Source organism: Tursiops truncatus, chromosome 1 (assembly GCF_011762595.2).
Source record: "Tursiops truncatus isolate mTurTru1 chromosome 1, mTurTru1.mat.Y, whole genome shotgun sequence".
Lineage (NCBI taxonomy): Eukaryota > Metazoa > Chordata > Mammalia > Artiodactyla > Delphinidae > Tursiops > Tursiops truncatus.
Window position 1 is genome coordinate 26616283 of NC_047034.1, and position 12133 is coordinate 26628415.

Genomic DNA, 12133 nt, shown 5'->3' on the forward strand with positions numbered 1-12133 from the left:
CCGCCTCTCCAGTTTGAAAAGCGGGAGGACGGGCGGGTGGGCGGGGCGTTGAGGCTGAAGCGCGCTCGAAGCCCCGCCCCCGCCCCTTTCCGCTCGCCCGGTTCGCCCTGGAGGGGCGCGCCCGGCCGTGGAAGGGGCGTGGTCTTTCCCTGAGGGGCGGTGCTGCCGAGGCCGGCGTCCTCCGGGAGGTCGTGATTCCCCCCGCGCCGAGGGCGGCGGGAGCGCTGGGCGGGCCTGGCGGGAGGGTGGCGACCCGACAGGCGGCGGGGCGGGGGCGGGTTGGCTCTGGCTCCTTCTTCCTCCGCATGTGGCTGGCGGCCGCAGAGCAGTTCAGTTCGCGCACTCCTGCCCGCCCGCGTCCCCTTCGGGCTCTCCTCGCGTCTCTGGAGCCATGGCGTTCGCAGAGACCAAACCGGCGGCATCCTCCTTGCCCAACGGCGACTGCGGCCGCCCCAGGGCGCGGCCCGGAGGGAACCGGGTGACGGTGGTGCTCGGCGCGCAGTGGGGCGACGAAGGCAAGGGGAAGGTGGTGGATCTGCTGGCGCAGGACGCAGACATCGTGTGCCGCTGCCAGGTGAGGCGGCCGGGCTCTGATGGGAAGCCGGCCCCTGAGCTCGGGCCCAGAACTCGCATTCACCGTCCAAAATAAGGTGTCACCTTGAGGTTCTTTCCTTTTATTATGAGCTGCGGCGACGTGGAGAAATGGCGGGAGGTCGGAGACCCCTGCCCTGGGGCCTTGGGCTGAGGGCTCGGGGTGGGTCAGGAGGAAGATGCGGCTTGACGGGGAGCCTTTGAGATGCGCGATGCCTGGGGAGTTGCAGTTCTCGGTCTGGGGACAAGTGCTCAAACCCAGGACTGAGGCCGGGGTGGAGGTGGGTTACTGTTCGAATTTGAGGAGCTACCGCCCGAGGCCTGCTGGCGACTCCGGGCGGAGACCCTACGGGGCCGCAAAACCTTCCCCATCATCACCCATCCGCTCAGGGAGACCAAGTGGGCCGAAACGCCCTGAAATCCAGACTCACCACTTCCCCACCTGCAGGCCCCGAGCTTGCAGAGCTTTGCCACCTCCGGGCCACTTTGTTGACATGAGAACCCACCTCCGGGGCTTAGGGCTGTTTGATGACTGTTTAGTGTCCCCGGTTTTTTTACTCGGTACCCGGTATACTAAGGGGAGATTAATTTTACATGTTGGTCCCAGAGGTGGGAATCCCACCCAGCTCTTTTACGATTGAGGCAAGTGAAATACACAAGTGTCAAATCTAGTATTTAGAAATATTTACAGTGTTACGCTCACATCTAGAGTGAACTTTCGGGAAATGGAATGGTAAGGTACTTCCTACCGGGAGACACGTGGTTTTCACTGTAAGCTTTCTTCCTATTTGTCGTTTGCTTTGAAGCAGCCTAGAGGCTAGGCCTTTGTAAAGGCTCTTAGATAACTGTTACCAATTTTAAAATTCGAAATAGTTGAGCAATAACTACTTTCAAAACGAATGGTAGTGTAATATCTGAAGTTAACCACTGCCTGTTTAGGTTGCAAGAATGTTTCTTCTTCATGAACTTACCTGGCACAATATGATGATGCTGTGTACATTCTAACAAGTTCATAGGCCCACTTGATTGGAAGTTTTCTACCTAAAATTGAGTACCATTTGAGCATGCAGAAAAGGTAATCGTAGGCACATCAAAAGTTAAATAAAAATCTTGTTTTTTGCGTGCAAAAATCCATCCTGCCCGTTCCTTGGTTAAGACAGCTGTTGCACCAGTTGCCTCTTAGTATTACCACTAGCACCACCACCAGCACCTCCCTGCCAGCCTTCTATTCCTCCACCCCTCTGGCAACACGCATACCTTACTTAATAACACCCCTAAAGGGGTTGCCTCACACTGCCTTAGGAGCTGCTCCAGAAGGCTGGCCTTCACCTTCCTTTTGTCTTAAAATCAGATCTGGCTGTGCTGTGGGGAAAGAAGTATGAAAATATACCTAACTCTTTCTGGGTAGGAGGGGAGAGAGGCTGAGACCTGTTTATTTACTTCACTGTCATTTCTGACATCTTCCTTACACAGAAATAGTAGTGCTCGGGATCAGCTACATTATGGCTTGTAAGAAGGTTTTGGGAATGTGACCATTTTGCCTTTATTCTGGAAGATCCTCAGTTTTAACATCCCTTTGAAACGTAGTAGAATTAGTTTGTTGATTGGAGAAGGTGCTACTGTGTTACTGTAAAAAGTAATCTTGAAGGAGGTCATGGACCAATCTGATCTGATGCCCTTGGAAAGTCTAGAGAGAAGTGACGGAGAAGGAGCCAAGTTTGGCTTTAAAATGTTAGCTGAGGGCTTCCCTGGTGGCGCAGTAGTTGAGTGTCCGTCTGCCGATGCAGGGGACACGGGTTCGTGCCCCGGTCTGGGAAGATCCCACATGCCGCGGAGCGGCTGGGCCCGTGAGCCATGGCCGCTGAGCCTGCGTGTCCGGAGCCTGTGCTCCGCAACGGGAGAGACCGCAACAGTGAGAGGCCCGCGCGCCGCAAAACAAACAAACAAACAAACAAACAAAATGTTAGCTGAAGTTAGAGAAGAAACATATGAGCAGACTTGTTAGGCAGACTTTACTCACCGGGAAAGTTTTGACTTACTACCTTCCTTATATAATTTAAAAAGTGTTGTATTCTTCTAGTGCCTTTTAAGAGCTCATCATTAGAAGGATTCTTACGTCTTGTTAGTGCAGGCAGATAAGTAATGAATAGACTTAAGAATATCCCTTGTGATTCACCTTGGTAACTTTATATCATCTGGTCAGTCCTAGTAAGCTGACATCTACTTAGTGAAGTTCTCCTGACTTATAAAATTGATGGTTATGGAATGTTGAAATTCTTAATAAGTATGTATAGAGAGCTGGGAAAAGTCAACTTTAGGAAAAACATTTTGAGCTTGAATTGCCATGTTTGATGATTCAAATTTTGTGTATTATTGAAAATAATATGCACTTTGTTAGAGTTTAAGCAGTATATTTTTGTTATATTCATGCCATAATCTCAGGTTTTATACAGTCTTTCTCCAGAAGTGGTATACACAGAATGTATCTCTAATGGAATCATAAAATAAGGAATTTTTTCCAGTAAAAATACAGTTTTTTTAAAAAGAAAAGCTGACACTGCATTTAACTATATATTTTAATATTTAAAATGCCTGTTTGGAAAGAATATAAGCAAAACTAGTGGCATTTTCATCATCATAGCACTTAAGACCTGTATTTTAGATTCAAGATTTATAGGAAGTTACTTATAACTTGTTAGATACACTAGATCCTTAAATAAGTGTGTAGGACTTGCATGAAAGGATGACTTAATTTTAAATCGATAGGTCTTTTAAGAAAAAGAGAAGAATTAAGTATAGGACCAATTCCTGGCACAGTTCATTCATCCAACAATCACATAATGAATATCTACAGGGGACCACTTAGCCCCAGAGTTAAATCTGAAAAAGGCAGGGCTTGTGCCCACAGGGAGCTTATAGTCTAGTGGACAACTGTTTCTTAAACAAGTATTTCCCAGGGTGGGGATAGAGAAGGGGACTAGTACAGGTTTTTCCGAAGGGTTAAAGTATGGGAATAGGAAGCCTCCTTCCTGGCAACACAAAAATAGTTTTATTAGGAGAATATTACTGGGTTTTTTTCTCCCCAGATACTCTCAGAGTAAACTATTATTCTTTATTTTCTTTATTTTGTTGAGTAGAAACTACAGAGATTTTAACTATTGTACTTTATACCAGACCTTAAGCATGGGCTTATTTATTGTTCTGGAGAAAGTAAAGCTTGGTAGTCTCAGCTACAACTACAGGCATGAAGTTGCCTGTAATCAGGAATAGGTAGAAGAGTATTTCTTTGTGTTTTTTCCCCAGGGCTTTAAAGTTAATATAAAGAGAAAATCTTAACTAAAATTAATTACAAAGGGAAAGTATATCCTGTCACTTGCTATATAAAGTTGGCCATAAAAGTAAACACAATGAAAAAAAATGTTAATTTATAGCTAGATGCTGGTATTTGCTGAAGGCTCTGAAACCAGCTATTAGCAAGTGATAGAGAAATGTAAAAGACATACCAGCCGCAACTGAGGCGTTCTCCTTGAAATAATCAGAAAGGTTGAAAGATAATTTAAAAGAGAATAATTTCAGTGTTTTTTAATGCCTTGACCTTATACAGCTAAAATTATCTTCTAAACCACTTCCCATAATTTTGAAGATGGTGGAGAATTAGCATTTAAGGTAAGCCATTCTTCCAGTGTTATAACAATTGCTATTTCTGTGTCTCCTATCAGGATTGTTTTTTATGTGTAGTATTTCCCAAGTGCCTACATAAGTGTATACCAGAGTGTGGTGTACTTGGTTAACTCCTGCTTTCTCGGATTACTGTGTTTTCCCTACTAGAATGTACGTTTTCTCAAAAAGAGGACTTGTTCCTTTTTTGTTTTCTTCCATAGCATCCAGTACTGTGTGAGGCAGAGAGGAAGTAAATACTCAACAAATATTTATTGGGTGACCTGGATCACCCTTAGAAATTTCTGTGAATTCAGTAGTTTAGCCCTTTCCTGTATTATTTTAATATACCCCTAGACAATTTAATTGACTATTGGCATGACTTTAACGTGGAATCCCCAACTTTCCTTGGATGAACATTTGTTAAGTAGTATTTTTAGCTAGTATTTTTCACGTACCATTATGTTCAAAGGCTTTACTAGTTTATTTTAGACTTATTTCTTGTATCTATGAGAAAATAGATAACTGATAATTGTATCATTTTTGTGTATTTCCTCAGCAAATTTCAGTTGAATGCTCTGTGATTCTAGTAAATAGTTTTTCCTTGTTGAGGGCAGTAGATCTCAAAGTTTGGTCGATGAGGATGTCTCAAGTTGTTCACTATTTAAACTTATTGTATTAGTGTATATAATATACCATTATCTCTATTTTTGAGGCATATATTTTTTAAATTATATGAGGTTATCTCAGTATCAGATCAATATTATTCTGTTTCTTTAATTTTGGTGAGAACGGGTGGGTTAGTTCGTTAGTTTTAAGTATCTCTAGGAAAAACTTTTGCCTAGAACAAATCTAGAGTGAACTGGTGAATTGATAATATAGTTAATAGCTTACTTACTGTAACTGAATACAAATCTACTTATAGTATCTTTTGGGGACTAGGTCAGATTTTGATTAATGTGGTTGAGCTACATACCAATAAGTGAAGACTGGTGATATTAGAATACTTTTATCTAACGTCAAAGGGATATTGAGGTATTCAGTATTATCTGGGGAAAGCAATTGAAAAGAACAGTAAGTATGTATAGCACAGGGAAGTATACTCAATATTTTGTAATAACCTATAAGGGGAAAAGGAATCTGAAAAAAATATATATATGTATGGGACTTCCCCGGTGTCACAGTGGTTAAGAATCCGCCTGCCAATGCAGGGGACATGGGTTCGATCCCTGGTCTGGGAAGATCCTACATGCCACGGAGCAACTAAGCCTGTGTGCCACAACTACTGAGCCTGCTCTCTGGAGCCCACGAGCCACAACTACTGAAGCCTGTTCGCGTAGAGAATGTGTTCCGCAACAAGAGAAGCCACCGCAATGAGAAGGCCGCGTACCGCACCGAAGAGTAGCCCCCCCTTACCGCAACTAGACAGAGCCCGTGTGCAGCAATGAAGACCCAACGCAGCCAAAAGTAAATAAGTAAATATTTATTTAAAAAAATATATATGTATGTATAACTGAATTACTTTGCTGTACACCTGAAACTAACACAACACTGTAAATCAACTATACTTCAGTCAAGAAAGAAAGAAAGAAAGAAAGAACGAAAGAAAGAAAGAAAGAGAAAAAGAAAGAAAGAAAGAAAGAAAGAAAAGAACAGTAAACAGTTCCCATGGCTACTCTGGCTCCAAGACGGAATGGTTCTTTACATTGGACCAACTTTTAATTATATTTAATTCAATATAATAAAATTCCTCTTTAAAAAATAAGAGGTCCCATGAAATTTTTAAAAATGGGATTTTTGTGTCAAGCTTTTAAACACCCTTTTAAAGGAAGAATTTTATTCATGAGAGAAAACTTTTTTGACTTGAAATCTGCAGTTCAATTTCAATGTGTTTTAAGAAAATACCTCCATAAATGTAATGATTAAGTGAATTTTTATCAAGCATTTAGAGAGCTGCACAACATTATTGGTTTATGCATTTTTTGCTTGCATGTCTGATCTTCCTGACTATGACCCTGGTCATCTCTGACCATTGTTTAGTAAGTGTGTATATTAGAGTTTGGTACCTAGAGTCTAGAGCTTCTTAATTAGGAACCTGAGATCCTCCAAGGCCATGCCTCATTCCATTTTCATTGTGAGAAGTTGTTTTATAATGGTAATTTAAGGTACAAAATACAAGGTACTTGAGATTTTTATCATTTGTGTGACATTTATCTGTGTATGAAACTGGAAGGTAACCATAATACTGTAAGGTAAAGTAGATACTGTAAGCCTTTAAGAGATAACTGAGCAGTATACTTGGATGTCTTTGCTAAAAAGAAATTCAGATACCCTGTATATGTTTTCCTATCTAGTGTGTCTGGTTACTGTTGAATAGTTTAATTTGATCAACTTACTGCTAGTAACTTAAACCTGCTCTACTTTGAAATCATAAGCTAATTGCAATTATATGAATGTTTTTATAAAAGAACAGTCATCCTTGTTTATAATTGCTTTATTGCTGTAGATTGCTATGTTTTAGTTTTGGCAAATAGTGAAGTGTTTCATCAGGAAAGGGACACAGGCCTTTCAGTGTTTACCAAGAAAAACAGCACAGGTAATAAGCACCAACTCAAAAGATTGTTAGGTTTCTAAGAAGCTTGAAGACTAGGTAGGAAGTGGGAACACTTTCTTGATTGCTGGAATAGTTCAAAGTCATGGGGTCTGAGGCATTGCTGTGCTCTGCTGTAATCCACAGTGTTTACTCTGACTTCTTGATTGATGTTCATTTGGAGCTCTGTGATTACTGTACAGTGTTCATGTATTCAGAGCAAAAAGAAGACAAAGAGAAGAGAAGACAGATACTATTTTAGAGGCCTAAGTGGCCTGAGAAATGCCTCTTGGCTATGTGCATGAAATTGTTAGCCCACAACACTATTGCTAAAAAGAGACATCATTGTTTCCGGTTGTAACACTGCCTTCATCTCCTCTCCCAGCAGAAACTCACTTAGTTGCCCGAGTGATTTGGGGAAGAGGAAGACCTAGGAGCAAACTAAGAAGTTAATACTCGGGAGTCACTTTTGCAGACTAATGTCATTTTGTTCCTGTTTAAATTTCTTTTTTACTTTTCTTTTCTTTTTCTTTTTTTTTTTTAAATCTCTCCTGGACCTTCTTAATTAGAAACTTACACATATCAACATTTCCTGATCCAAACTTTTATTCTAGAGCTGGTCTTGACAGCCTCTGGTTCTGAGGAGTGGTGGAAAGAAACTTTAAAACACTTGTCTTCTGACTTTCTTAAGTTTAAAATTAAATTGGGGGGAAAAAAGTACACATGGAAACAATATAAAAGAATTAAATACTATTATTTTGAAATATACTGTCTAAAACCCCAAGAAACAAACAAACCAGTGGAGCCCAAAAGTGGCTTCATATTGTGTGGCAAGTCTCTGAGGAAAAACATAAGTCTGTAATGCCTTATATGATATTTAAGAGAACAGTTACAAAATAACTAAATACTAAATAATATTGTATCATCCCTGTATCCTGCAGTACCATGTTTTAGAGGTTTGTTCTTGACAGCATAAATATTAAAATTTAGAAGTTAATCATTTTTTAATTGAAGTATAGTTGATTTACAGTTAGTTTCAGGTGTACATAAGTTAATCATTTTATATTCAGTTATTACTAGCACAAGATGTGAACTTAGAGAGCCAGCTGTATACATACCATGTTGCAATGAGTTTGTTTTGTGAATCATTTGGATTCTTTGTCTGCAAGCAATGGAAAGAGATTGTCTTAAGCAAAATGCCAATATGTTTAAAGGAAGACCAAGATGGCTAAACCTTAAAGTGGCCTGAGACAAAGGCAGACAGCTTCTGGGATCTCAGCAGCCAGAACTGGCAGCCTTTCCCTTTAGGATGCTCCCTTAGGTGATAGCCATCTCTGACTTTGAAAATCAAATTCCCAAGAGAGAGGAGCTTGATTGGCTCAAGCTTGGATCAGGTTTCCCTGTCTGGATCAATTACTGTGGCCAGAGGGGATGATTACTATGATTTACAAAGTAAGGGGTGAGGGGGTAGGGAAGCAGAGGGTCTGAACATACAAAAGGTATAGCTGACCTACAGTTAATTTCATATGGGAAAATTAAGAAATGAGGAAACATTAATTCAGGGTGATTCTCATTTGTAAACTATTTTCTAATATCACTGTAGACCTCTAGTGCTTTTCTAGAGGGAAGAATGTTTGGTGTTAAATAGGTTATTATTATTTTAACTATAATTAAAATAATGAGCGTTAGCTGTATTGGTTTTTAAAAACTAAGAGTATATACAAGAAACTTTGCTCTTCATCTTTGAGAACACAGAACTTTAGTTCTGCTCCCCCCGCCCCCATCATAATGTTCTAATTTATTTCAATGAGATACAGTTTTTTCCTGGTCATTAGGAAGCTTATTTGATATTTACATTCAATCTTAATGTAAGAATAATGGTCAAAGAAAATAGGTAAAATAAACACCAAATTAGGGGATGTTTTTGTGATTGTGGTGAGTGCTGATTGGATGACTGGATTTCTTTTTTTTGATATATTCTTTACTTTAATACTATTAATTTGCATTTATTCTTTTTTGGGAGGCTATAGAATGGCTTTATTGTTTCAGACTTGTAGAGTTTTGTTTCCTAAAATTAATCAGTCCATATCAAATAAGTACTAACAATGTCATAGAACTTTATTGGTCACTGCGGGGGAAGCAAAGAAGTAGTGAGTCCTTGTACTTAAAGATCATCTCACATCTATCCCCACTGAATTTTACATTTGTTCTTGTTATTTAATATAAGAAAAAATATCATATAAGGCATTATAAACTTAGGTTTTTCCTCAAAGAGACTTGCCACACACTATGCAGCCACTTTTTTGGGCTCCACTGGTTGGTTTGTTTCTTGGGGTTTTAGATGGGATATTTTAAAATTAAAAATGTTAAAAATTAAGACATCTGAGATTCATTAAGAAATATTTTCTCTATTGATAATAATTGATCTGGAAAACAACATTAATTACTATTCCACAGCTCCTTGTTTGTATAGCAATTAAGTGAACATATTTGTTTTTTTAGGTAGTATAAAATATACAGCTATGATAATTAGAGATATTTGTTAAATGCTGCATGAATGACTGGGATTATAAGTGTTATGGGAATTTAGCAAAGCAGCAAGAGGTAGTTACATATAACTATTAGTATGTGATTAATATTGTATCTGGGAGGATAGTTTACCAAATTTGCTTTGGGGAGTCTGTTAAAAGTATCAGTAGAAATAAGGATATATTTAGCTCCCATCATTTATCTGGCCTTCCCAGTGCTACTTAGGAGAATTGTTAAGCATAATTAAACAGGTATGTCCTTGCTACTTATCTTGGTACATACTACATAGAGTTGCCCATGTGAGAAGCATTCCATCACAAATGTGGGAGCCTGCAGTTCAGAGTACAGTTGGCCCTCCATATCCCTGGGGTCTGCATCCAAGGATTCAACCAACCACCAATCGAAAATTTTCGAAAAAAAATTCCAGAAAGTTCCAAAACGCAAAACTTGAATTTGCCATGCTGGCGACTATTTACATAGCATTTACGTTGTATTAGGTATTATAAGTAATCTAGAGATGATTTAAAGTATATTTGAGGATGCACGTAGCTTGTATGCAAATACCACACTACTTTATACAAGGGATTTAAACATTTCTGGATTTTGGTATCTGTGGGAGTCCTGGAACCAGTCTCCTGTGGATATGGAGGGAGGACTGTATCTGCCCTTGTAACTTCGTAGTGGGTATTTGTGGTTGGGTGAGGCTGGCAGTGGTGGTCCTATTGAAACTTCTTTGTTTTGCTCTCTGCTAATAACATGTGACCTTTCCATGGACCTCTGTTTCAGGACACTTTTCCTGAGCTCCCAAGAAGAATTTTGTATATTCCACACAATTTATAAGTATTTTAGGTTAGCGTCCAAGTAGGCACTTCAAATTTGAAGCTTCATCAGGGGCTTTTGGTGAAATGACCCTATACTCAAACTTATTTTATATATGTAGATTTAATTTGTCAAGAAATTCCTTGTGAGTAGCTCCTCAGTTCACCTCAGGACTGTTTTCTGCACAGTGAGTGTTTCAAGATTAGAAGCTATTATACCCCAACTCCCTCTTAGGGCACTAGTGACTGAATATACTAATAAGCACTTACATTTTCTCCCCTAACTCCTTAAAAGGAAAATTTTAGGGTTATTCTTGGGTTTATTTAACCATATTTTCCTACTCAGTCAAACAATATAAATGGGATTTAAACCATATAGTAATCCTTAATAAGGCATTGGTTATTGAAAAATCTTGGGCATTGTTTGAGTGAGCAAGCTGTACACGAAAGTGTGATTTCAAGCCTTCTGCAGCTGAACTTTTCCAGCCTGAACCACCACCTGTATGTAAACTTGGAAGGACTCTAAGAATTAAAGCAATTTATCGCCCTCAAGTCATTTATCGCCAATCACAACCACCTGCCTCAAACAAACAAACATATCAGCCACTATCTTTCCATCATTACTTCCTGTCTTGGCAAGATATTATCTAAGAGAGTAGTAGGCTTTGTTACACACAAGAACAACCGAGTTAATAATTATTTCACCAAATGACTAGTATATCTGTAAAAATAACTTTGTGTAAATTATTTCACCAAATGATTAGTATATCTGTAAAAATAACTTTGTGTAAAGGAGACTTACTTTAAAGGTCTACATCAAAATTACAGAGTAGATTGTTTTTTATATTAAGCAAATGATGGATTAAAAAGAAAACTGGTTCTGCTTAAATAATAATGCTTTATTGGTTGTTGGTCTCAAAGTCACCAATACTATTAACAATTTAATACAAATTCATTAAATTTAGTGTTTTATAACAATTTAGAGTAAATAGTTATAATAACAAATTAACACTTTCCTAGGATTTGAGGAAATTTTAGTGAGCTTCATACTCTGAAAAGATTTTTCCTGAAAAGTTGGGGGACGTTTCCTAAATCATAAAAAGTTGTGATAAAAAGGCTAATATTGGTATGAGGATAGAGTAAAAGGAAAACCGTAAAAACCAAGTAAGAATTGTCCTGTGAGTTATTTAAAAAAGACTAAGTTAAGATCAATATATTCTATGTTTTAAGATTCTGTCAGGATTGGTGATAAACCTGCCAAGTGTGAAATAATAGTAAAGTGTGTACCAGGAAGTGTATTGCAACATTGTTAATAATGACAAAAGGTTGGAAACAATCTGAATGTCTTTCTTTGGGACCAGTTTAATAAATTATGTGTCCATATAAAAAGGAATGTAGTGCAGCTGTTCAAAGGATGAGATGTTCTGTTCACAAGGTTATGGAATGAGCTCCAAGATTTGTTAAGTAAAAAAGCAAGCTGCCCAGGTGTGTATCTTTCCTACCATTTGTATAGGTGGAATAAAACAATGTATAAATGTGTTTGTATATGCAAAATTACTTAGGGAAGGACACAGAAAGCTGGTGGTAACAGCAGCCTTGTAGCAGGGAAGAGGAGGGTGGAGTATGGGAAGAACTTCACTTTTTATTGTGCATCCTTCTGTGCCTTTTGTATCATATGCAGATGTTGCCTACAAAAAATAAATAGTAAAAAATATTCACCTGTTGCCTTGATGGTATCAAGTGAAGGAGGTATTGCTTAACACTACCACTTCTGTCCTTCCTGTGTCTTGTCATCTACCTGTTATCTTGTGGACTATAGGCCACCACCACCAAGTCTTTTTTTTTTTTTTTTTAATTTACACGACATACACTAGTCTTTAAGCAAGGAATTCTTTGCTCTGTACAGTGCAAAACACAGTGTAAATAAGTATTTGCTTTTTTGAAGATT

The 12133-nt window shown here is 38.9% G+C and overlaps 1 protein-coding gene across 1 annotated transcript in view; it reads left to right on the plus strand.

The window, feature by feature from the left end:
* Nucleotides 1-271: 271 nt before the first annotated feature.
* ADSS2 (adenylosuccinate synthase 2) overlaps nucleotides 272-12133 on the plus strand; it is a 40643-nt gene continuing 28781 nt past the window's right edge. The window contains exon 1 of the mRNA XM_004317228.4: nucleotides 272-574. Coding sequence (XP_004317276.1) covers nucleotides 392-574 — 183 coding nt within the window. The 5' untranslated portion in view covers nucleotides 272-391. The remainder of the gene's footprint in view (nucleotides 575-12133) is intronic.